At 49.1% G+C, this 24,716-nt stretch overlaps 2 protein-coding genes and 1 long non-coding RNA gene across 3 annotated transcripts; 1 reads left to right on the top strand and 2 right to left on the bottom strand.

Annotated features, from left to right (window-relative positions):
* Positions 1-307: 307 nt before the first annotated feature.
* Positions 308-6,509, top strand: ITM2A (integral membrane protein 2A). Its single transcript, XM_018070734.1, has 5 exons — positions 308-459; positions 681-869; positions 1,945-2,055; positions 3,146-3,296; positions 5,427-6,509. The coding sequence occupies exons 1-5, from the start codon at positions 451-453 to the stop codon at positions 5,513-5,515; spliced, it is 549 nt and encodes a 182-aa protein (XP_017926223.1). The 5' UTR covers positions 308-450; the 3' UTR covers positions 5,516-6,509.
* Positions 6,510-14,704: 8,195 nt separating this feature from the next.
* On the bottom strand, positions 14,705-15,898 carry GPR174 (G protein-coupled receptor 174). The gene has a single exon (XM_008934899.3). It carries the CDS (start codon positions 15,792-15,794, stop codon positions 14,817-14,819), a length of 978 nt encoding a protein of 325 aa, XP_008933147.1. The 5' UTR covers positions 15,795-15,898; the 3' UTR covers positions 14,705-14,816.
* Positions 15,899-16,033: 135 nt separating this feature from the next.
* LOC108639336 lies at positions 16,034-21,104 on the bottom strand. Its single transcript, XR_001920394.2, has 3 exons — positions 21,021-21,104; positions 19,440-19,511; positions 16,034-16,182 (listed from the first exon to the last, which is right to left on the bottom strand). It is a non-coding gene; the product is annotated as an uncharacterized LOC108639336 (long non-coding RNA).
* Positions 21,105-24,716: the final 3,612 nt, after the last annotated feature.

Raw genomic sequence — 24,716 nt, 5'->3', positions numbered from 1 at the left:
TTTCTTTGAACTATGTCGTAGCTGCAGCACTGTATCTTTATTATTAAAGTTATTTAAATTTCTTACACTTCAAATAGTTTCTGGACAAAGGTTTGTCTAGCAAACATCATCTAACTAAGAAAATACTCTCAGGACCGTTTGAAAATTGATCTTAATCTGATGCAGTAATATTTCATGTAAGTGTTTTCTTACTGTATGATGCTGGCTTGCAGTTCTCACAGTTAGAAGAAGCAGAAGATGGTGGGTCGAAGTGAAGCAGTCGATAACAGCTCACTTTAAATTCAGAGCAGCTGCACTTTCTAAGTTCTCATCCCTCTTTATTTCAAGGACCCAGAAGTTGCCACACACAGGGGTGAAAGCTCGTCTGGAAGATGCCTGTTGACTCTGCTGGGTCTCGCCTTCATCTTGGCGGGGGTGGTTGTTGGAGGAGCCTGCATCTACAAGTACTTCATGCCCAAGGTAATCTCCAAGTTCTTTTTTGTTTAAGCAGCAGTGAATATAAGAGTGTAATTATAAATGGATTACACTACACTAGGAAACCTTCAGGAAGTGGGATGTGAGGGCCGTGGTGTCCTTTCTAAGAGCTGCAGTTGTGACAGAGCTGTGCTGTGTCACAGCAGAGCTGTCAGAGCTGCAGCTTTCAGGCTCGTGTGCTGTGCCTAACCAGCCTGCTCTCCCAGCACAAGGTGTACCGAGGGGAGATGTGCTACTTTGAGAACGAGGGCCGGGAGCGGGCGGCCGAGCCGTACTTCCTGCCCATCGCCGAGGAGGCCGAGATCCGCGAGGACGACAACATCGCCATCATCGACGTGCCCGTGCCCAAGTTCTCCGACAGCGACCCCGCCGCCATCGTGCACGACTTCGACAGGGTGAGGCACTGCGGGCACGGCCCGGCCCCGGGGCTGCCACTCTGGGGCCTCGCAGCTCTGCCAGTGCCAGCTGCTCTTCGGGGTTGGGTTGAGTGTGGGAGATCTGACCCCTTGAACTCTGCAATGGGATTAACTTTGCGAGGGTGTTGCAGTCACGTGGGGGTGAACTCCTCTCCCTGAGTTGTTTCTCAGGAAGATGCATCTTCCTGCAGTGCAACTTTAAATATTGTTGCCCGTGGGATGTCTGGAAGTGCCGCTTGCTGTTTGGTCAGGAACCCTCTGTAAGTGGCAGTGAGGGTAGAAGAATATTGTAAATGTGAGCTAAGAAACTGAGGCTTTGCCGAACTTACAGCAAAATGCAGGATTGCAAACACGTGTGGGCTTTGGAGAAGGGAATTGAAAAAGCACTTGAAGCAGCTGAAACCTTGACCTGACAATGCTGTGTTAGTTGCATGGGTTTTCTGTAAGGCAAAGATGGGAGGATGGCTTTAATTTGACTTTTTTATTGAAGTCATGTCAGTAGTATTAACATTTATCCTTAGTCAGCTGTAAAAGCTCTGGTAGGTTGTTTGTAAAGCCAACCTTGGCAATGTTGATAGAATAAATAGATAATTCTAGTTTCTGCAGTTCTTGTGCTCGGTGGTAATGCTGATGAGACCTTCTAGAGCTTAATACTTTTCCTGAAGAACTATTTACAGGGAGTGATTGTTTCTCAGCAGCTGGCTACCTTTTGTTTGCACTGTGCCTAATTAGACCTCTTCAGTTTTGAGAGCATGATCACAAATACTTCCTCTGTGTTAGTACAAACTGTACTCCTTTAGAATTATGATAAAAACTGCTTTTATAGTCAGCTTTCTATTCTGTACAGAGGTTTTGTAAACTATCACTGTAACCACTTTTGGCTTGCAAAGCTGTTAACATTTCAGTTCTCACAGTAGACAGTTCCTGAATGCGTCTCTTGAGCCTATCTGTGTGTGATCTCAGCTTCTTCAGCTTCCTCCTTAGTCCTTGTAAAGCTGTGTTTTAATAATCCAAGGCCCCCTTAATTAATTGAAACCTTATTTTTTTAAAATAGCTTTTGACAGCGTATCTCGACTTGCAACTGGGCAACTGCTACGTGATCCCGCTGAACACGTCCATAGTGATGCCTCCAAGGAACCTGATGGATCTCTTTGCAAAGCTGGCGGTATGTGCAGCTTTGCTGCTGACTTGTGCTGACAAGATGGCTTTTGATAAGAGAGCTGGTGCTGCTCCTGAACTCCAGGCTCTTACTGGAACAGTCCTCCTGCCATCAAAGTCCATAATCCCCTGGCTCAGTCACTGTGCTGGAGTTAAGGCCAGCTGTCAGTGGATATTATGTTGAGTAGATTCATGCCTAATGCTCTTATTAATACCTGGCTTTATGAGAGCTGAAAGCAACCAGCAGATAAGGTTAAATTTAGCTGTTAGAAAGGAATTTGATAAAGCTCCAAATATCATTGAAAGCCTAAACCTGAAAGTTCCTCCCGGAAAGCTCGTTTGCCCCGTGAGAGTTTTGATGAAAAGAACAATGGTAACTTGTTCCCTTGTTGTTGGCACTGCAGTTATGAGCTCACCACAAGCATCTGGACTCTTCAGTCACTAAAACTGGTGTTTTTCCAAGGTGACTTATGGGTCAAGTTCATAGAGCTTGCTGCTACTTCCCAATTAAATGCAGTACTCAGCTGTGGGGTGTCAAATGGACTTTTTGAAAAAGTCATTGACTGTTTTAGACCTAATTCAAGAGGCCACTGGTCTTGTTTGCTTCTTGAAGACAAGCTCTGTATCTCCCTGGAGCATCTCCTTGCCCCTGTTTTTAGGAGTTGCTTGTGAGGGGTGGGAGGCTGTTTGTACTGCTGTGATCTTCTGATGAAGCCTTTTTTGTGTTGCCCTGCTTTTTTAATATTAGAAATATATTGCCTCAAACCTGGAACCTTTCACAATACTTTGTTTCTGCTTTACCTGCAAACTTTGTTGTGCACAAATAAACTTGCCCAGGTTCTGTTTACCTTTGCTTCACGTGAGGCCGGCAGCGTTGAGGTTAAATGTGCTTTGTTTGGGTGTAACTGCAACTGTTTGAAATGGCCTTTGTCAGGTTTTAACTTCTCTGGTATGCAGCTGGTCAAGCCCAGCATATCTTAGTATTAAATAGAAGGAAAGCTGCAATCTGCAGCCTGAAGCCCTTCCAAAGCAAGGAGTAAAACGTAGAGGTTTGTCTGTTAGCAGAAGTCTGTATCTCCAGGTTTTTTCTCTTTCAGACTGGCTCTTACCTGCCTCAGACCTACCTGGTCCGTGAGGAGATGGTGGTCACAGAGGAGATTGATAATGTGTCTGATCTGGGCATCTTCATCTACCAGCTCTGTGTGGGAAAAGAGACCTTCAGACTTCAGCGCAGAGACCAGATCCTGGGTAAGTTCCCCTCAGTAACAAAGTAAATCTAGTGTTCAGCAGGGAAGAGGGAGATACTTAAACCCTGGGAGTTTTTACACTTGGAAATCTGAGTGCTGAGCATGAGCTGAGGCCAAGCATAGATGTGCTGGGTATTTCCTGTGCTTTCACATATGTGTCACTTGAACATGCTGAGAGAGTTTCACTTACAGAATTACAGGTCACATGCCCAAGCCAAATTGGAATTTAAGCTTATTTCTGTTCTGTCTTGTGGTTAAAGTTGTAAGTTAGTTTAACCCCAAAATTCATATAATCCATCAGATAATGTGAGCCTCTGTAGGTGCAGCTTATTCTGTCACTGTCCTATCTAAAACTGGGTTACAGGAACACCAAGTACAAACATTATCTTCTGCTTCACTTGCTCTGAAAAACAAAGTAATTGAACAGTGAGCTCCGGACATCCCAGACTTCCTCTCTGAAAGAGGAAGGACACTTCAGAGGAGCTGCTGAGCTGTTCCTTCACTGCCTGTCTCCTGCCACCTTGCCATTCTGAGGAAGAGCCTGAGGTGTCAATGCTTTGACCTTCTGATACAGAAATCCATTGCTGTGAATTTTGGTTCACTGTAGCTCTTCAATCATTTCATATCTGCTGCTCCCACCAAACCCAGGGAGCTAATCCTTTGTCAGATAGAGCCTTTCAGAATGCAAATGTTTGGTTTGTTGGAACTCTCTGCTCTTGTTTTCCTGCCAAGCTCTTAGGCAAGAGTTCTCAGCCCAGTTGCAGCATCAGGAGCCACATGTGCTGCTTGTACAATGTCCTGTTCTGGATGGAGGGCAGGCTCCCTATTTGGGAACATTAAAGGGATTCTTTGTAACTCATGGTGTAGGGCACGTGAAGGCAGAGGAACTGCTGCCCTTCTGGGAGGGAGAGGCACGTGTCTGGGAGCTGTTGGGAGGGTGATTTTTGGGAACAGGGCTAAATTGACAGCTGCTGTCACTGCAAGTCTGCAGACAGTACTGTGAAGAGTGTTTGTGATGTTTCCTTAAATCATCCTGCTAGAGCATGTTGTTGACATCTTCACTGCAGAGTAAAAGATTTCTACAGAATTCTTGCACAAAAGGATTCTGGTAAATGAATAATGTTTCCTAGTACTGTTGCTGTGCTGTAACTCTCCTTGTTTACCTGTGGAGGGGAGAGGGTGGAAAGTCAAGTCAAACAACAGAGTGCTGCTGCTGAGGAGGACATTGTTCAGGACTTGTCTTGCCTTCCCAATCACATTTATTATTATTATCATTATTAATAATAATAATAATGACAATAATAATAATAAAGCACACTTTATTGCAGTGTGTCCAAGCCATGCACACATAAATGAATCAGAAATGGATAAACTCCTTTAACTTCTCTCATGTAGCTGTTGCTGCTTTGGCTCTTGGATTTTGTAGAGTCCCTGGGTGATCTGTTGGATCAAACTGACCTCAGGTTCTGTGGCAGTTCCCTGGATTTCTAACTTGAAGGCCTGGGAGAAACCAGACAGGTCATCCTGTTAGATGGGCACTGGAAACTTCATCTCCATTTTAATGCCTTGGAATTGCAGCAGAGCCTGTTTTAAGTGTTTATAAACTACAGCAGTGCCCTGCTGGGTTTGGTTTAAGAGCTAGTGCTTCTCTTGCTTACTGTGAACATTCTCTGCTTATTAAGCAATGCATAAATCTTCTCTTAATTGCTGAAGTGCCTTAGGTGAGCAGCTTGTCTTTGATTGTAGAACTGCTCTGTTCTTGTCCCCTAGTGAAGAGTCACAGCTGATACAGGTAAACTGCCTGGGTCAGACCCAATGCTGGCATGTCCCAAAATAGAGAAAATCACTTTAGTAGTGTTAGGAAAAACTTGAGGGAGGTCATCAGCTGAGTGGCAAATCCTCCCAAGGTGAAGGCAGCTCTGCAGAGCACACCCTGGGAAATGCACGCTGGGTGGGGGATTTCTGATGGAAAACAACCCAATGCCAGGCTCTGCTGGCAACTCCTGGCTGAAGAAACACGATGTACTGAGTGATGGTATCTTGCTGCTGTTTGTGATGATACAAAGCTGGCAGTCCTTGCTGCTGGGCTGTGGCTGTGCTTCACTCAGCTGTCGTCCTCTCTCGTCCCCAGGTGTGCAGAAACGGGCAGCAGAGAACTGTCACTCCATCAGACACTTCGAAAACTCTTTCGTTGTTGAAACAAAGATCTGTCAGCAGTGAAGGGTGGTGGATGAGAGGTGACCTGTTCCCACCTCCCTTGGGAAGTCTGAGCGTTAGACATCGACTTCTGAAATTAAACCGTGCAGTGATAATCAAAAGCCTTATGCATCTTCTGTGTACTGCTTGTATTTCAAAAGACAAAGTCACCATTTCAGCTTTCGTTGATCCTTGGTATAACTTTTTAGTTGTCTCATGTAAAACTTAAATTTGAGTAAGGGTTTTTTTTTTTTAGAAGGCTAATACCAGTTTATCTGTTGAATGTGTTTGATTTAGTGTAACCTGGGAATGGCAGAAAAATATATATATATATAAAAAAGTTAACCAGTTCCTTGGCTGGAACCAGTTATGTTCACCTTAACTTTCACAGAATGATTAATATTAATAATCTGTGGTTTGCACATCTTGTGTAGTTCTGTAGAGTAGCTCTGCGCTCCCTGTCCTGGCTCAACCCCCCTCATCTGGATCATTAAAGGTTTATTTTAACGACCATGTGTGAAGCATGTAAAATCCAAGCTCAGTGACCAGAAACCTTTAACACTACCCTGTTTCTTTTGTGCAATTACTGTATTGAATTCGTATGTATATTTGGAACCTTCCCCGAGCTTACGTTGAGTTCTTCTCCCTCGGTTTGGTTTTGTGGCATTTAGTTGTTAGATTTGGATAGAGTTGCTCTTAAAGCTTGTCAGTATTTTTGGTTAGGACTTGGTTTACCCCGTAACTTCCTCTTTCAAGGATCTCTTCTGCTGTAGCTCACTTGTGAATGTGACTGTAGTTGTAAACTTAAACTACTCCAGCTTATATAAACTTTTTAGATCAACTTTTTATGAGCAAGTAGCTTTACTGCTGCAGTCAGAGCAATGTTCCTTTTTTTTGAAAGCTGCAGTTTAAAGATAACCAAGAGTTAGTGTCCTGCAGTTGATAAACTCGAGAGTTTTATTAAGGGACTTTATATTGGCATAAATTCTGCAACCCTATAATAAATGTTTCTCTAAAACTTTGGTGTCTGTGTGACTTCCTGGTGCTCAGAGGTGAGGGGAGTGATGCTGTGGGCCTGGGGCAGCGTGCAGTGCTCTTCCTTTTACCCCTCTTAACCTCTTTTTCAGCTTGTGAAGCTGGATTTCCTCTTCCTGGTGCTGTGGAAATGCTTTGTGGTGCCAAACAAGCTCGAGGAGCAGAGGGAAGAAAAGACCCCTCACTCCAACTCTGAATATTGTGTGAAATGCAGCCATGATCCCCACGGGGAGCTCTCTCTGTGGTCGGTGCTGGAAGCTGAGCAGAGCACTTGGGGCACAGCAAGGCAGGGGTGTCTTTAGCAATTCATTTGAATATTGATGTTAATGAGGCCGTGATGGAAGGTTGGCCTGTCCCAGTGTGCCCAGGGCACTGTTAATGAGGGGGTTGTTCAGCATGTCATGATAGACTGAGACAGAGGAGGGTTAATGAGCAGTTTGGGGTCAGCTCTGCCCCTGAGCTCTGCTGAGCTGAGAGCACAGACAGAACAGTCCTGCAGTGAAATGTCTGTGATTCAAAGAGCTAAAGTGTGTCCTGACCCCTTCTAGCTTTCCTGGAAAGTGGCTGGGATTATACAGCTGGAAGGAAAACAGCAGGATTTGTGTGCAGAGGACTGGGGGGGGTGAGAAGTGGCTGTAGGAGTCAGTCATTGCTCATGAAACTGCAGAGGAGAGAACACAGGAATTCTAACACAGAGACCAACACAGCTCTTCCCCCGAGGTGTTGGGTGATGCCATGCAGAGGATGTGTCCCAAAACTACAGCTTTGGCTCTAAAATAGTGTGTGTAGGAGAGTATTCATTATATACTTGAATTTACTGAAATAAAATGCTGCAGAAAGCTGTAATCACTGTCACAGAGTCAGGTTTGCTTTCCTCAGGAGTGTTACTGAGGGAAGCAGCTGCACTGGGATGTTTCTGCTCCAGACTTGCTGTGTGCTTGGACAAGTGGGGATTCCCTCCTCAGGATTGTCTGGTGGGACAACCAGGATGGGTTTGTTTTGGTAACCTGGAGTGGAAGGGCTTGGAAATGTGGTGGTTGTGGAGAGCAAGAAGCACTTTCTTGCAGCAGGAGGTTTGATTTTATGGAAAATAGACCCCAGGAATTGTTCTTTCCAGCTCAGAGTGTCTGTGCAGAGTCTGGCCACCTCCAGCCATGTACAGGAGTGCTGGACCTGCTTCCAGAGGGGCTGAAACACTTTCTCTTACCTTTGCCTGGTAAAACTTTTAAAAGCCATGAAGTCAGTTCCTTGAGAAGTCATTAGATGTTCCAGGCAGGGTGCCAGGACACGGAGGAACGGATTGTTCGTTACCTGCTCCCGTGGTGAGAGAGGAGCTGGGCTGCTCTCACGTGTGATCTGTCCCTGAGCATTTTGGGCTGGGTGTCCAAGCCAAAAGACTGGAGTTTTAAGGTATGCCTGGGATCTCCTCCTGCTGTGTCTGGCTTTGAGCAGCTCCTGTGTTCAGCTGGTCTGTAGGAAGCAGGAGGCAGCACGAGTTGGAGCCCTTTGCACCAGTAGATGGCACAGGCAGCAAACATTTGGGTGTAAAGTGTGTATAACTGGTAAAGACTTGGTGCATTCATCTAACAGAGAGTTTTTCAGGTATTTTGCCAAAATGAAACCTTAAAATGGTTTGATCAGGGCTTCCTTTAGCTGGTGTTTAGTGTCTTTGCTTTGTTTTTTTTTAGTGAGGATCGTTTTGATCATACAACTGTAACCTGTGCAAAACCCTGTTTAATATCTGGGTAGGACTGTACTACAGGCATGGGTGTGGTGATGAAGGGATGACACTGCTGGGATGCAAATGCAAACTTATTTACTATAATAGCTTCCTTTACATGTGTGTTTACTGGAAAAGCAGCCAGTGTGCACAGGGCAATCAACAGCTCTGCAATGATGTACTGACAGTTTATTTTAGCTTGCAGGTTGTTTTTCTGACCTGTTCATTTACATGTAAGTTTTAAATACCTTTAGCAATGTTAAGTTGGCAGTCCAGTGCTTTGGATATTTCCTCTTCCAGCATTACATGTGATTTACTTTTTTTTTCTTCAAGTTTAAGGACATTAATCAGAAAGACACAAGAGAAAAATAATTATTAAGAACACACTTGAATTTGTTACTCAGAGGAGGTGCCATTGACCTTTGCAGAAGCCTCCTGGCTTCATGTGACTATGAGGTGTGGGTGGCTGGTGGTGACAGACCCTTCCATTACAGGAGGTGCTGGTCTACACTTAGAACTTCAGAGTCTCCACAGGGGAGGTGCTCTGGTCCCCTTATCATCTAAGAAGGACATGGAACTGTTGGAGTGAGGCCAGAGAGGCCACGAAGCTGATAATGATAATGCCTCCCCTGTGGAGACAGGCTGGGAGAGCTGGGGCTGTTCAGCCTGGAGAAAAGAATGTTGTGTGGAGACCCCACAGCCACCTTCCAGGAAGGGACCAGCAAGGAATCCAGGGTGACAGGAACTGGAATGACAGGACAAGGGGGAATGAGTGAAAACTGAAAGAGGGGAAATTTAGGTGAGATATTAGGAAGAATTATTTTACTGTGAGGGTGGTGAGGCCCTGGCACAGGTTGCCCAGAGAAGCTGTGGCTGCCCCTGGATCCCTGGAAGTGTCCAAGGCCAGGTTGGATGGGACTTGGAGCATCCTGGGCTGGTGGAAGGTGTCCCTGCCCATGGCAGGGGGTGGGACTGGGTGGGCTTTAAAGTCCCTTCTGACCCAAACCATTCTTTGATTCATGGCCTCTTCTGGACTTGCTCCAACAGTTCTGTGTCCTCCTTTTATTGGAGGCACCAGACCTGGACACAGCACTCCAGGCGTGGCGTCACCAGAGCAGAGCAGTGTGGGGCCACATAAATGGAGTGCAGCCCCCCAAACCTCCACTTTGGGGCTGCATTACCACCCTGGGAGGGCCGAGCTCCAGGACAGGTTTGGAAGGATTAAAACTGCTGTGCCTGCCCTAATTCCAGACCGTGGAGGGGTGGCTTTGCTGCCAGCTGTGGCACAGAGCCCAAATGCCAGCACTGATTGAAGCTTCTAGGCTGCAACCAAAATAATTACAATATGGATAATTACAGCCGCATAATTTCATTAAAATTGGTCCTTCATTAAGTGCATATATTTGTGATATTGCCTAGGCAGTACAGATGGGTGTATTTCCTGTCTTGAAATAATTAGAGGCTCTCCACCTAAACTCCACCTATCAAGGAAATTATTTCTTATAGTTCAACTATTCTGTTTACTTAAGTGTATTTTCTCTCTTTTTGTGCTGGGACACCCCCAAGTTCCATGTTAACAGATGTGAAAATGAATTTACTGTCTGAGAACTCCTTGTGACCTGGGATGTAGATGTTGTGTCTTACAGAAGCATTTGGGTTCCCTTGAGCTGTTCCCTTTTAGGCCTTGGTGACGTTTGAAGCTCTCTGGGTTAAGCCCACGGGTGGACACCTGATCTGGAACAAGGAACTTCCTTCCCACAGACCTAATCCCTTGTTGGAATGGAACCAGGTGCTTTAATTCTGGAGTGGGAGTGTCAGTGTGTGGGATCCATCAGGAATAGATCCATGGATGGAGGAGGTCTCAGTGGGATATTGGGAAGGAATTGTCAACTGTGAGGGTGGGGAGGCCCTGGCACAGGTTGCCCAGGGAAGCTGTGGCTGCCCCATCCCTGGAAGTGTCCAAGACCAGGTTGGACGGGGCTTGGAGCAACCTGGGCTAGTGGAAGGTGTCCCTGCCCTTGGCAGGGGGTGGGACTGGGTGGGCTTTAAGGTCCCTTCCAACCCAAACCATCCTGGGATTCTAAAGGCTGTGGAGGCCTGGAGCTCACTGTTTTCTCCTACACTTAAGGCCCTCAACCAGAAACTTTGTTTTCCCTCAGTCAAGAGTCTCGATCTACAGGGAAAATCAGGCCTGAGCAGTGCCCCAGGAGCCAGCAATCCTGGGGACAGGCTCTCCTCAGCCCACACACGCTGCCTCTCCGAGCCACCTCCACCAGCACAACTCCACCATGGAAAACCCTTTCAGAGAGTTGGAATGAGGAGGAGATGTTTCTGGAGCGTCATCCAGAGATCCCCCCGCTCCAGTGGTGATCTGTGACTTGTGTGAAGCTCTGAGGAGGGCAGAGAGCCCTCGGAGGCCCAGGAGAGCAGCTCTCAGTGCAGCACAGATGTAGGTGATAAGCACAAAGGCTTTCCTGTCTGGGGTGGGTGGGAAGGGGCCGTTACAGCTCCGCTCCCAGCACGGAAGTGCCGGCGCTGCTCGGGTGAGAGGCTGAGCCTCCCCCGGCTTTGGGGTTTTTTTGTCACAATGTGAGGAGGCAAAGCTGTAACTGCTTCAGCTTCAGCCAGGGTGACAAGGCTTCTACAGCCCCCTGAGCTCAAGGAGCGTTTGGACAAAGCTCTCAGGGACAGGGTGGGATTGTTGGTGTGTCCTGTGCAGGGTCAGGAGTGGGACTTGATTATCTTGATGGATCCCTTTCAATTCTGTGATTCTGATTTTTAAAAAATTAAGAATTAATCAGTGAACAGGGCTGAGGACATGAGGGTGACAAAAGCTACGACCACCAAGTGCAGAGAAACCAAAGCAGGGAATTAATTATTTATTGCCAAGTTACCACTGGGATCATCATCCCCCAGAACCAAATCACCTTACACTTCCCTTCCCTCCCAGAGGATTTTTGGTCATCAAGTGGAAGCTGCAGGTTTCCCTCACTACAGGGAGGAGCAGGGACATGACTGCATTTCATTACTATTGTTTGGTTCTTGATGCTTTAAGTAACTGGCTTTTTTTTTTTTTTCCAGACTAGATCTCCTGGCCACTGCTGTAGATCCTGTAGGTCACATTCACAGAGCTCAGTTTATCACCCCAAAGACTGGAGCTCCTGTGCCCTGACTTAACCAAACACTGCTTTAACAGGTCCAGCTTATTTTTTCACAGGTTTTTATCAAACCCTCTCTGACAAGATTTTATCTGTTTGGTTTTATGCTGGACAGGGTGGACTGTGTGTGGGTCACTGGCTGTGGGTTGGTTTAGTTGTTGAGGTGTGAGTGCCTTTGTGCCCAACAAGCTGGGACAGTGCTCATTTTTGGGCTCTAACAGCAAAAAAGGAAGTGAACTGTGCAGTTAAATGTGTCAAAATTTGCTGCTGCTGCAGCTTAACCCGGGCAGGAAAATCTAACAGTTACAGACACGAGGAGGCTGCCCAGGATGTTGAGCAACCAGCTGACAAAATAGCAAATAAAACCTAGTGCTGATAAAAAAAAAGACATGTCAGGGGGGGAAAATTCTGCTTAGGTAAGAGGAGCTGTAAGTCAGCTCTTTTTGTGCTGAAAGGAGATATTTTGGGTTCATGAGCAGTGGCTGGTGATGGCAGAGAAGATGAAGAGGGCACTGGAAATGCTGGAGGACCTGTGCCACGGCCATTGGCATGTGGCCCTGCTCCCACCTCCAGGGATAGGAGGTGGCTGGAGGTCCTGAGTGTGGTGAGACCTCACCTCCACCACAGCACGAGTCGTGCAGAGGAGCTGAAAAGGGAACCAGTTGCTCCTGGTGCAAGAGGGAGGGACAGCAAAGGTGCCAGAAACACACCCCAGAGCTGCTCCCACCCAGCCCCGTGTCAGCCTCACTTGCCTTGTCTCCTGTGTAAATAAGACTTATCAAACCCCTCGATGCTCTTTCCAAACACCTTAAGCTGCCAAAGCATCCCCAAGACCTTCCTTGGCTCTGTGCTGCTGCCCTGATGGCTTTTCTTTTGGCCCAGCCCAAATTAAACCTAATTCTGTGTCCAAAAGCCACTTGTCACTCCAGCACAGACTGAGCCTGGTGAGATCATTGGCAGAGACCTCAGTGCTTTGCTCCTCAGTGATAACAACTCTCTGGGGGCAGGGCTGCAAGCAGAGGAAATACTTCATGCAGAGTAAAGGGGATGTTTTGGGGTATTTTTTTATGTTCTCACTTATGTTCTCATTCATGTTCCCAGTCTTGTGCTGAGAAGAGATTATTCAGATTATATTACTCAAAAATCTTTCCAGAGAAAAGATTTTCATGGGAACCTCAGCGTCTGCTGGCTCTGAACAGACTGATGGAGAACTAAGTCCAGGTGAGGAGTGGGATGTTGCCAAGCACAGAGCTCAGAGCTGGGCAGAACAGCCACCAAACAGCACTTGTTTCTGCTGCAGCAGTGCTTGGGCATTGCTTGGCTCCTCCAAACCTCCCCTGTGCCACCTGCCATCCCCACATGAGGCTTTCCTGGGTGGCAGAAAGGCAGCAGAGAACCTCCCTGCTGGTGTGTGATTGCTCTGGGGCATGAAAATACACCTCCTGTTGATTTAAGTGCTGCCTTGGTTCTCCAAATGTCCATGGCAGCATCTCCAGGGGCTTGTGAAACCTCAGTGATGGAGAGTGTGGCCAAACAGATCCCACCTGGAGCAGAGGTGCCTCAGGGAAGGGCAGGCAGGTCCCTCCTGAATTCATCCCCACCCCGCTTCCTGTAAGAAAGAGGTGTTTAATTCTGATCTGAATAACCCCCATTGCTGTGGCAGTGGGTGCACCCATGGGATTTTCTGGGGGGAAACATCAGCTTGTTGAGGTTTCTCTCACTGACCAATTTCTGAACTTCTGACACCACTTTATGTAACATCTTTTTCCCCTCGGGAGCTAAAAGTAGCTCGGGGGGGTTGGACAGGGCCCTCCTGCCCCCCTCCCACAGGGACCAGAAAGGACAGTGATGGGCTTGATTCCTGCAGCTTTAGGAATTCCCGTTGTCCTGGTAAACCCACTCCTTTGCTTTTCTCCCCAGTGCACAAGAGAGAAGTTAAAATAATTTTGCCTCTGAAATGTTCTGCAGGTGCTCAAGAGGCATCAGCAACCCGGGGGCTGCCACGTGTTGGTCCCTGTAACTGTGTGTTGGTCATGCAAAGGGAAAAGTGGGCCAAGAACCACATTTAAAAAGCATTTTTAAAAGGGATCTTTTTTATTATATGCAAGAGGAAAATACAAAAATAAATATTTTTTTTCACTATTGTTAACGTATTACAATGTACTCTCTGGTTTCCTTGATTTATCAGTGCTTTCTCAGCCTTCACTCAGGTATAGAACTGGCTCAGATTCCTGTAGGAATGAGGTGGTGGAGTTTTGTTTTATTATCTAGAAGAGTTTTTGAAAAGAAAAAAAGAAAATCTGTGTTCCGACACTCTCTGGGCTCCACATGATTTTCCTACAATATTTATGTTTTTCCTATAAATTATAAAACAACACTGGCATAAATAAAAACTCAGACTGTCACAGCACTTTACGTTTCAAAGTGTAACATTTCAAATGTTCACAGAAAAATACATTTTACAAGAAGGAACAAACGAAATCCCAAAGTCCCAAAGCTTCTGTGGCTTGATTTTGAAGAGGTTATTATTAAAAATACATCCACGTTTGAGCCTTTCTTAGAAATCACTTATAGCCTCTTGGGTGGCACCTTTGACTGCTTCACAGGGAGTTCCAAAGCAAACTCTGGAAAGGTTTGGATCCTCTGACTGTGTTTTAATCCTGCTAATGAAGAGTGGATGTGATCTGTGGATCAGTTATCAGTGAAAGGGAAATAATTTGCCCCATTTTTGGTGAAAAGAGGGCCTGAAAGCCTGAATAAACACCCTCCAAACACAGCCCCCTACACAACATGGCTCCAAGCCACGTGACTTTCCAGCCAGAAATGGGAACTGATGGCACAAAAATAGTGTCTGGAAGCTTCAATGACTGTGTGATTTGGGGGTCTGTCATTTGCTACACCCCAAAAGTGAGGCTTCTTTAATTATTTAAATGGCAAGTCCTTTGGGGCCACTTTTTGCTCCTTGCTCCATGGTCAATGTGGCTGGAGGCTCCTGGCACAGGTTAGTCCCTGCTGGATTGTCTTGTGCTTCAGAAATATATAATATTGTGTCAGCCTGTAATTTTTTTGGCTCAGATTTGTTTTGCATAGCAGGAGCCCAAAATCTTTGCTGCCTCTTGCTGAAGTGCATGACCAGGATGTGGCTGGGAAGTGCCACAGGTGACAACAGGGCACAGCATCACTTCTGCCACGGGTCCTTGTCCTCACCTGCTCCAGCCTGCCCAGCTTAGGAATGGAAATGCTGTTATTTATATTCAGAGAAAAATTGCAACTAAAGTATTAAATCAACACATCTTTGGTCAGGTTTGGGCTTTGGGGGGGTGTTTGTTTGTTTACTCCAACCCTCAGTGAAAGCAGAAGTTTGCCTGAGTTGTGGGGAGAACAGGGGGCCAAGGCCCAACATCTAGTGAGTCTATTCTGTGGTGTCCTCCATGAGCACGTCCCTGGAGTGTTTCCTGGTGTAGCTGAGGTGGTGGAGCTGGATGCTGTCGTGCAAATCCTGCCTGGAGAGGCGTCTCCTGAACTCATCTGTGGTAAAGTAGTAGATGACGGGGTCGACGCAGGAGTTGAGGCTGGCGAGGCACAGAGCCACGGCGTGGAACACCGAGATCACCTTCTGCACACACCCCCCCTTGATCTGCTTGGTCTTCACAAAGAAGTCCAGGGGGAAGCCGATGTGATAAGGTGCAAAGCAAATCAGGAACACCAGGGCACAGGTGAGAATCATCTTCAAAGCCTTTTTCTTCTCCCCCAGGTCGTGCAAAGCAGAGTTTTTCTCTTTCAGTGACAGGATGGTCTTCCACGAGCAGTACAGGATGATGAGCAGGGGTGTCACGAACCCCACCAGCTCCCCTATTGTCATCAGCGTAATGGAGGTGGGAAGGTCGAGCTCCTTGATGGGCAGATCCACAAAGCAGGTGTTTTTGTTATCCTTGTGGAGCCTGAGGAGCGGGAAGGGCAGACAGGCCACGCAGACCACGACCCAGCCCACGACGCTGACGTAGATGTCACAGACACGCTTGCAGTCGCTGAACCTGAAGGGGTGCATGAGGAACAGGTACCTCCTCACGCTGATGCACACCAGGAAGAAGATGCTGGCGTACATATTGACGTACTTCAGGTAGAAGCAGAGCAGGCAGAGCCCTCCCCCGAACTCCCACGTGCCCGTCAGGTAATAGAAAATCCTCAGGGGCAAGGACAGAACCTGCAGTAAATCGGCGATGGCCAAATTGATCATAAATATCACGGCCCTTTTAGTCTCCTTCATGTACCCGTAGAAGACCCACAGGGCCAGCGTGTTTGCTATGAGGCCGGGGATGAGGATCACCGTGTAGGTGACGGCGTAGTAGCGCTTCAGGTCTGTCTCTGTGCAGTTGGAGCTGTTGGTCATGGTTGTGCTCGGGGCCCGTGCTCAGCCCCGGCATCATAACATGTCCCTCAGCGTGTCCTGCAGCCACCTTGTCCTCAGCTGCTACAGTGAAGTGTTTCAGCCCTGGAATCCCTGTGTGAGGGTTGGGTTCCTGGCTGCTCTGGGGAGGAGCTTCGTCACTTTGGGGTGAGGGAGTTAATCCAAGCCCTGCTCATGCTCCCTGTCAGATGGTCCCAGCCCGTGCTGTGCTGTCCTGCAGGATGGGCAGGGAGGGGATCCACACCGGGAAGGGCATCGCCGTGTGCCCAGGTGGGCAGGGCCTCACGGGGCTGTGCCTCTGTCACCTTTTGGGTGGCATTTCAGCCACTTCTCTCAATGCAGGAACTCAACAACTGACGTGGCCCCTCAGCTGGAAGACAGAAAGATGCAGTTAGAGCATTGTGGGGAGGCACAGGTCAAACAGAGCTGGAAAGAGCCATGGGAACCTCTGGCCAGCAGAAACCTTTGTGGCTTTGGAAGTAGTCAGCTCTCCTCCTGCCTTGTCCAGTGGAGGTGTCAAACCACTGAGGAGTAAATGGAAAATGTGTTTAATTGCTGCTACAAACCAGTTCTGTTGGTCTCCCTGTGTCCAGGCACGTGGCTGAGATGCTCCAGTGAGCGCCGTGCCTGCCTCCCCCCAGGCTGGCCGGGACACTCTCACCTCACACTCCCCTGTTCTGCCCAGGAAAGCCCTTCTGAAGGTTCAGAGGTGGCAGAGGGAGATCTGCTCCTTGTGTAACACATGATGGGACACAAACATTTCCCACCGGAGCAGCCGCCACGTCAGGAGGGGAAGTCACAGCTCGGTGGCTTTCACCAAACCAGGGTCAGCTTTTTCATTTCTGCTCATAAACAGAACATGAACCATCCCTGCTGCAAGCAGGGACAGCTGGCCACTTATTGACCACCTTCTGCTGCACAACAACCTGCAGTAGATTAAATCTGATTTTCTCACAGCTGCTTTTTCCAAACCTTTCCTCACCCACCCTGGCACTGCTGGAGCTGTTGGAAATACCAGACACCGGCACTGAGGGGATTGTGGGTGGACTTTATTTCAAACTGTTTGCACAGTAAAGAGCTGATGTTATCCGAATGTGTCAGACAGAAAAACCTCAGCCAGCTCTGATAAATCTGGAGGAAATTCAGGTTTCTGCCCAAACTCTCTCAGGTTTGCCTCTGGCTTCCACATGAAGAATTAACCTGCAGGTCTAAGTGGGAGAAATTTGGAGGTACCAACCCAGATGCCAAAGGCACAGTTATTTAATTTTAAAGGGTTTAATTTATTTATTTTTTTTCATTTGAAAGGTAAAATGACACCCTGCTGCAGTCCCTGCTGGTTTTTCCTGTGCTTTGAGATGCAGGCATTAAAATATGAACACTTGTTAACAATGCTGACATTCAACACTTGGTGTGATGGCACCGAAACTTTGAAGTAGCTTTGAGTGGAAACAGAAAATCTTCTACAAAAGGAAATGGCTGGGGGGAGTGCAGCCTTTCTGTGTCTATTTGTGTAGTTTCTCCTGCCTTTTCATCACCATTGAGTGATGATTCCAAGGAGACTGAGACAATCTTCCTTCCACATAACCAGTGGAGCAAAATGGCTCCTGAAATAATCCCATTAAACTCCAGGAGCAGTGATTAATAAACGATAGAGAAATCAGCCTTCAGCTCAAAGACTTTCCAATTCCTTTAGCAATTCTCCCTCCAACTTCCAATGCACAAACCTTTAGGAATGTGAGTAATCTCTTCATCAAGCAGGAAAAACTGGTGCTCACCTAAAACCCCTGGGGTTTTATCCATCACTGGTGGGTAACTTGGGCTGAGGGCTTTGATTTCCATTTGATGGGGCTTGAGTGGCACATCCCTGGGAGTGTCCAAGGCCAGGTTGGATGGGGCTTTAAGGAAAGTGTCCCTGCCCATGGCAGGGGTGGAATGAGATGTCTTTAAGGTCCCTTCCAGCCCCAACCATTCCATGATTCCATCAGATCCTTGCCTGATGTTTGCTCTCAAGCACCGTCAGAGGAGCTCAGGTGTCACCTCTCCCTGCCCAGATGGGTGTCCTGCTCCTGCAGCACAGCTGGCACCACTGCACCAGGCTGGGCATCATCCATGGGGCATCCAGGGCAACACAAAGCCCTAAGCCCATGTCACCCAGCTCTTCCTCACAGTGGTTTATTTAAGCTTCTTTTTTTTTTTAAATTAATTTAAAGCAGCTTGTCTTTCACCTCTTGTCAGGGGCTCCTGTCACCCACTCAGGGAGACTCAATAGTGCTCCTTTTTCCTCTGGCTGCATTCCCACAGGGGTAAACTCACTTTAACTCTGTGTCTGGGCCATGAGACACACAGGGGCAAGGCCAGGGTGCAGCCCCAGCCCATCCACAGCCACTGCACACACGTGTGCACACTCATGTTTTCCTGCTGTCCCCCAGCTCCTGCACTTCCCATCCCCACTGCACAGCCACTTTCCTGGAACTCCATGCCCTGCTCCCTCCAGCCTGGCCCTGGTCAGGGATGCACTGGGAGCACCTTCTGCCTCTCCCTGTGGCACGAGGGGTCCCAGAAGGCCCAGCTAAAGGTGGGGAGCACTGAGGGTGCTCACCCAGAGCCCCCAGAAACACCCTTGGAGCTCGGGGAGAGGGGTATAAAAACTCAGCAACGTAAGAAACAGTGCTCTGGAAATCCCAAACAGCAACATCACAAAGTTCAGCCCCACGTGCTGTGTAAAAACCAGCAGGAGGCTAAAAAAAGCTCCAGAAAGAGGAAATTTTGTTTCGTGTGCTCCGTGCTCACTTCCCCCCAGCACAGGGGGGCAGGGGAGAGGCTCTCCCGAGGCACAGTCCCCTTCTTCCCCGAGTGGCTTTTCCCCCTGATTTTGCCAAGGAGACCCCCCAGTCAGCCACGTTGGGGCACTGGATGAAGACTTTGTGCTTCATGAGGCAGAGGCAGCAGGTAGAAGTCGCAGCCAGACCCTAAACCAGCCTGTTACAGCTGGCCATGGCCTGTGTGCAGCATTTCCCACATGCTGAAGGGCAGCCCTGTGTCCATATGCTCCATGTGAGCAGTGCAGGGGCTGGGATGTGGGAGCAGCCACTCAGGGGTCACACCTGTGGGCTCTGCCCCGTGCCCTCCTCACAGCCCATCACCCCCCTCAGAGCCCATCAGGGCTCAGCAGCCACACCTGAGGGTGCTTAAAAATCCTGGGTCAGCCCAGGGGCTCGTTAGCAAATCCTGAGGGTTTTACCCCAGGAAAAGCCACAGCAGCCCTTAAACCCAGCTGGGTGGGGGAGAGGCTTTAAATACAGCTGGGGGAGGGTAGTTCATGGCCAGGTACAGTTTGGGGTGCTGTCCCTGTTGTGGTGTTGTGCCTGGAACCCTCTTGGAGCTCAGGTTCCCCCAGGAGCTGGGATGCTGTCCCACACCTCCTGCTCCTTCCCAGAGCCAGGGTGAGGGATCAGCCTGGATGGATCCTGCCCTCAAGCACCGTTCTTGCTGCTGGCACAGGTGAGCTGTGGGTGCCAAGCCACCCTGGGTTCAGTTTGGGGCTGTATTTGCACTGTAAGAACATGTAAAGCCTGTGCCCGAGACCTGGGCACAGCAGCAGCACCCTGGTGTCACCAGCTGACTTACCCTTCTGGGGGGAGCTGGGCTGTGCTGCTGCCTCCCACCTCTCTTCTATTTTAACTCCTTATCCTCCACAACCTAAAATAAAAGCAGAATGTGCACTTGGGTGACCCGAAATGGAAATTTAGTTTCCTGCTGAAGCTGCTCTGGTGGAGGCAGAGTGAGGGTGGTTCTGTCCCTCCGTGTGGGTTCTCTGGGGGTGTGGGGACAGGGCCCAGGGGTGTCCTGTGCTGGGCTTCTCCCAGTGCCCACTTGTTCTTCAGCTCACCTGAAGTGCTGCTGTCCTGTTCTAGCAGAGATAACTATTAGTAACTAGCGGGTATTAATTAATACTAGGTATTAACTGAAAACAGAAGTCACAGAACTAGAGACTGATCATTGCACAGGTTTTCTTTTCGATTCTTTTAATTCACATCAGGGGAGGATAAAAGCTTCTCTGCCTTGAAGCAGTTTCCTTGTAAATATCTGTGGTTTGTGTCTTCCTCCAGAGGGGCAACATTGCCCTTTGCTGTATTAACTGAATTCCAAGAATATACAGGAAAACATGGTGGGATTGTTGGGGTGTCCTGTGCAGGGCCGAGAGCTGGACTTGATCCTGATGGGTGCTTCCAACTCAGCATATTCTATGAAATGCTCTACTTTAATGCTGTATGAAATACTCTGCTTTGGCCTTTTAATCCTTTGCAAAAGCTCCTGTCCTCCTTTGTCAATATTAATCTTGGTTAAGAAGGGAAAAATAACCCAGAGCAGCCGTGCTGTGTGTTATCCTAATCCCCCAGCTCTCTTCTCCCTCCCTGGCACACCCCAACATTCCTGGGAGATGTTCAGAGCAAGGAGCACCAAAGCTGTGAGTTTTCCACCCAGGGCACATCCCCCAGGGAGGCACAGCCACGTCCCTGGGCTGTGATAACCCTGCCTCCCCCCTTCCCTGATTCTTGCAATTAAGTGGAAAAAGGCCTGTGGAAAATTCATGTGGTGCCTCCTATGAGGAACAGACCACTTGGGAAAACCCATGGGACAAATAGAGTGAGACAAACCCCAGGAAAACCCAGAGCAGTGAGTGAATTGGGTCAGTTGTGGGGATGGGGCTGTGTGGCCTCAGAGTCCACTTACAGACAAGTCTCACCCCAGGCAGCTGTGGGTTTGCAAAGGCTGAGAATCACTGCATTTGATGTTAATCCTTAAATTCAGCTTCTTGATACTCATATAATGATAGCAAAAAATACAGTTTGACCCTTTTAGGTCTGGGTATTTTGGCTCCAGCCACCCCCCTGCTCTCCCTTGGGTACTCAGAGCATCTGTGAGCAGGCACAGGAGCTCGCTCTTCCAAAACATGAGGTTTTAGCTCCTTACCTGTACCTGGGCTTACTCTGTGTCTCCTCCCTTCTGCCCATTAACTTCTGGAGACACACAGGGTTGGTGTTAAGGCAGGACCCCCCTGCCCCTCCCTGGGGTGTCCCATCCCCTCTGAACACTCCCAGCACCCACCAGAAGCGGCACCGGCTCTGTCGCAGTTATTAAAAACAAGCCCAGTTTAAATCCTTCAGCTGGAACCAGAGCTGGCCAGGACAGAGAGATCAGTCCTACCTTTGCTGTCCTGCCAGGCTGCTCCGTGTGGCCCTGTGGGTGCTGCCAGCAGGTCCCCCCGCGGGTCCCTCCCTCGACGTGCAAAGCAAAAGTGCAACTGGTGGAGCTGCGGCTGCGCCCGCGCAGAGGAACGGGGTGGGAGGGCACCGCTTTTGGGGTGCTCCCCCTGCCCTGGGGCCTGGCTGGACCCTCCTCCTCTTTCCTTTTCTATTTTTGTGCTTTTATGTCTGTATTTGTAGACCCGATGGTGGATTCGGGGTGTTTTGGGAACTGTTGCCCCAGTAGCTGCCCTTGCTGGGGTGGGAGGGGGATCTGGGGGTGCTCGACCCCTGGTAAAGCAGAGCTGGCTCCCAGGGGCAGGTGCCCACTGGCAGAGCCCCTCTGTGAAGGGCACGGGGCTGAGGCTGAGGGAATGAGATGCTTCATCCATTAGTCTCCTTCCCCTCACTGTCCCTTTCTCTCTCATCTGGGTGTTGTTACCCCGTGCTGCAGTTCCAGTGCTCTGGGGGGGCTGATCAGGGTCAGGTTTGGGCTCCCCCCAAAAGCAGCGGGTTCTCCACGGTCGTTACTTTCTTGTTCAGTGGGTTTCACGGAGCAAACCAGGGTGAGAGCCGAGGACTCTTCCAAGTGTGCCCTGAAGTGGTGTCACCCATCCCCAAGTTCCCGAGCCATCGTGGTCCCCATCGGCAGAGGGCAGAGCTGGCTCTGGTTTGATTCTGAAAAGCGGCACTTCCCCGGTTATCCAGCTGGGGACTCCAGCTCAAGAGACATTAGAATTGCCACCTTTTCAGATCAAGAGTGATCACCGATTCTCTATTCAATTGGTTAATTTGAAAAAGTGACTTTTTTTAACCATTTCTGTAGCAATTCAACCTTGCAAAACCTTGCAACCTTGCAAATCAAATTGAAGATTTGCAACTTTGTAATTTGCATTTACTCATTTTTCTTACATGTCTGCTCAGGAGAACAGGCCATACTTTGCAGCATGGTTTGTGGAGAGGGTTTCAGCTCTGCAAAGGGTCACACGGGTAGTGAGGTGCTGTGTCCCCACCCCAGCATCTCATACCTGCAGCAGGTACCAGGGTCTCTGTGCCACCTACCCCTTTCAAGCATCGTTGATTTACTCAGATCACAATTCCTGTTCACAGCAGGGGTTTGTAGCTCTAGATACCCCGTTTTATTTTGGTTTATAAGAAGTGAATCTCTTGGGCACATTGTGGGCTCTTACAGCTTTGCAGGGCACGGGGTTTGTCACCCCTGTGGTGGCACCGCTCCTCGCTGGGATCACACCTCCCAGAAATGCAGCCATGGGCCTGTTCCAGCAGCTGATACTCATGCTAGTTAAAGCTTCCAACCTTCTTTTGAGGCTGCTGATGACTTGATGTGCCTTAATTAGTGTAGTGTGGGAGCCAGAGCCTTCAGCACTGCGGGTTCTTTACCACAGAGTTGTCCCCTGGGTGCAGGGCTGGGTTTCTCTCTGATGCTTTCGGATTGGCAGCTTTGAGGGTTTGGGGTTTAGTGCTGAAATGGGGTTTGTTGCTGTTGTGATCTCCTGGGATGGGCTCTGAGCCCTCAGTGGAGGATGCTGCCTCAGGTCACGTCAGTCCTGGGGTGTTTCCCTAATTTCGGCAGGATCTGGGATGTGAAGCATTCCCAGCACCTCCCAGCAGCTGCCTCTGCTGCTCTCACACTTTGCAAAGTGTTCTCACTGTAGGGATTTAAAGAAAAACCTTTTACTTCCTCTCCCTCACCCCAAAACTCTGTGATGTCACCCCTAGTGGTCCCCAGGCTCTGTCCCTGCCCTCCCAGCCTTTCCCTGTGTGCCCCTGGCACCCCCTGCCTCCCCCAGGGACTGAGGGGGATGGTTTGGAAGTGACTTTAATAGACCATAAAACTCAGGCCAGTCCCAGGAACAGCAGAAGGATCAACTCCCTTGTGGCTGAGCTCACCTGGCCTTGGGGATGGACTCCTTTGCTGTTCCCACTCACACATGTGATGGATTCTCCACTTCACTTTCATTTCCCCAGGAACCAGCCTGTTTATGAGAAAGCAGAGCCTGAGCTCGGGCAGGGAGTGGATGTGCTGCACTGAGAGAGTTTTTGTTTCAGAAACACCTTTCAGAGCACAACCATATCCTGTTTTGCTCTCTGTGTGCATCACCACCAGCATCCATCCCATTTCCCATCACTCCAGGAGCCTCCTTGGAGGGGGGGGGGTGGGGACTGAGGGTGCCTTTACTGGCAGCCAAGTGCCAGTCTCTGAGCTGTGCTGTCCCCAGGGCACACAGTGGCACCACTGGCTAGACCCTCCCAAGTCCTTCTGTAGTTGAGGCCACCAGAAATCAGGACTTGGAGCTCTGCACCAAATCACAAAGCAATTATTTTACAGTGTAAGATAAAATTTTATCTAATAGTTGTATTTTTCTCTTATTATTTATATTTTACCTTTACTCACATTTTTACCTTATAAGAATTGGAAATTTTCAGGTTAGCTAAGAATGTCCTTCATGACCTTGTGGGATTTCCTTAGGGAAAAGCAACCAAGGCCTTTCTGATCTGCGAAGAGTCTTTAATAGCAATAATTCCTGGGAATGGGTCATGTGTCTGCTCTCCACGTGGCTGGTGATGTCCCAGGGGAGGGCACACACTGGCAGGAGCGTGTCTGGAAAGGGGGATGCAGCTGGGCTTGCACAGAGCCAGGGATGCAGACACAGATCTGGCACTGGGCTGGGGTTAAAATCCCCTGCATTTTCCTGCCCTGTCTGCCTAAGGCAGGGAATCTTTCTTTACAAACCAAAAATCCCTGTTGAAGGAGCAGGACTGAGCTGAGGCAGCGCCTGCTGGAAGGGACCCCCTGGCTGGGGCAGGGCCGAGGCTTTGGCTGTTCCTCGGGGTGCTGAGCACCCTCACAGTGCTGAACGTGGCTGTGACATCCAGGCAGAATTCCCAAATCCCCTCCCTTGTGTCCCCAAGAGGACCCTGCAGCACAGGAGGGACTGACAGACACCCCTGGGGTGCTGTCCCACCACACCCTGTGACTTGGGCTGTGCAGGGTGGTGCTGGCTGAGCCCATGGACCACAAAATTGGATTGGGGTCTGATGAAATCATGGCTGTCTGGAAAACTGCTCCCTGGCTTGGAAAGCTGCTCCCTGGCTCGGCTGGGCTTGAAGCAGCAGAATTTGCTCTCTGTGTATTTGGGTTGTGCTCAGCACTGAAGCCTGTGTTGGTGTTTGTTCCTTTGCCAGGCACAGCACTTCCCCCTCTGCAGCACAAGGTGGGTGGGTGGAGAAGCTGCTCCTTGCCAGCAGTGGTGCCAAAAATCAGGAGAGTCTGAGGCTCACTGCTGGCTCAGTGGTGTGAGCTCTGCTGGGGCTGAGTGGTTTTCCAGAGGCAAAGTCACTTTGGGGCTGGGCTGGAAGCGTGTGGTCATGGAGGGAGGATAAAGGTAATTTTAGCAGAGAGAAAAGCAACTTCCCTCCTTCCCTGTGGGGCCCTAGAAAGAGCTGTGCACAGGGATGTCTTCTTGGATACTCCCAAGTACTGCATAACTGTAGGGATATGTAAGTGTAGGGTTAGATGGGATATTGGGATATTGGGGGAATTCCTTCCCAGAGGGGTGGGGAGGCCCTGGCACAGGTTGCCCAGAGAAGTGTGGCTGCCCCATCCCTGGAAGTGTCCAAGGTCAGGTTGGATGAG

This window comes from Manacus vitellinus, unplaced genomic scaffold (assembly GCF_001715985.3).
Source record: "Manacus vitellinus isolate BGI_N305 unplaced genomic scaffold, ASM171598v3 scaffold_19_pilon, whole genome shotgun sequence".
NCBI lineage: Eukaryota > Metazoa > Chordata > Aves > Passeriformes > Pipridae > Manacus > Manacus vitellinus.
This window is presented reverse-complemented; position numbering and strand designations above follow the sequence as displayed.

Coding starts and splice junctions, on each gene's coding strand:
- GPR174 (XM_008934899.3), bottom strand. CDS start 15,794: ATGACCAACAGCTCCAACTGCACAGAGACAGACCTGAAGCGCTACTAC.
- ITM2A (XM_018070734.1), top strand. Junction 2,056..3,145: donor ATCTCTTTGCAAAGCTGGCG/GTATGTGCAGCT, acceptor TTTCTCTTTCAG/ACTGGCTCTTACCTGCCTCA. Junction 3,297..5,426: donor GCGCAGAGACCAGATCCTGG/GTAAGTTCCCCT, acceptor TCTCGTCCCCAG/GTGTGCAGAAACGGGCAGCA.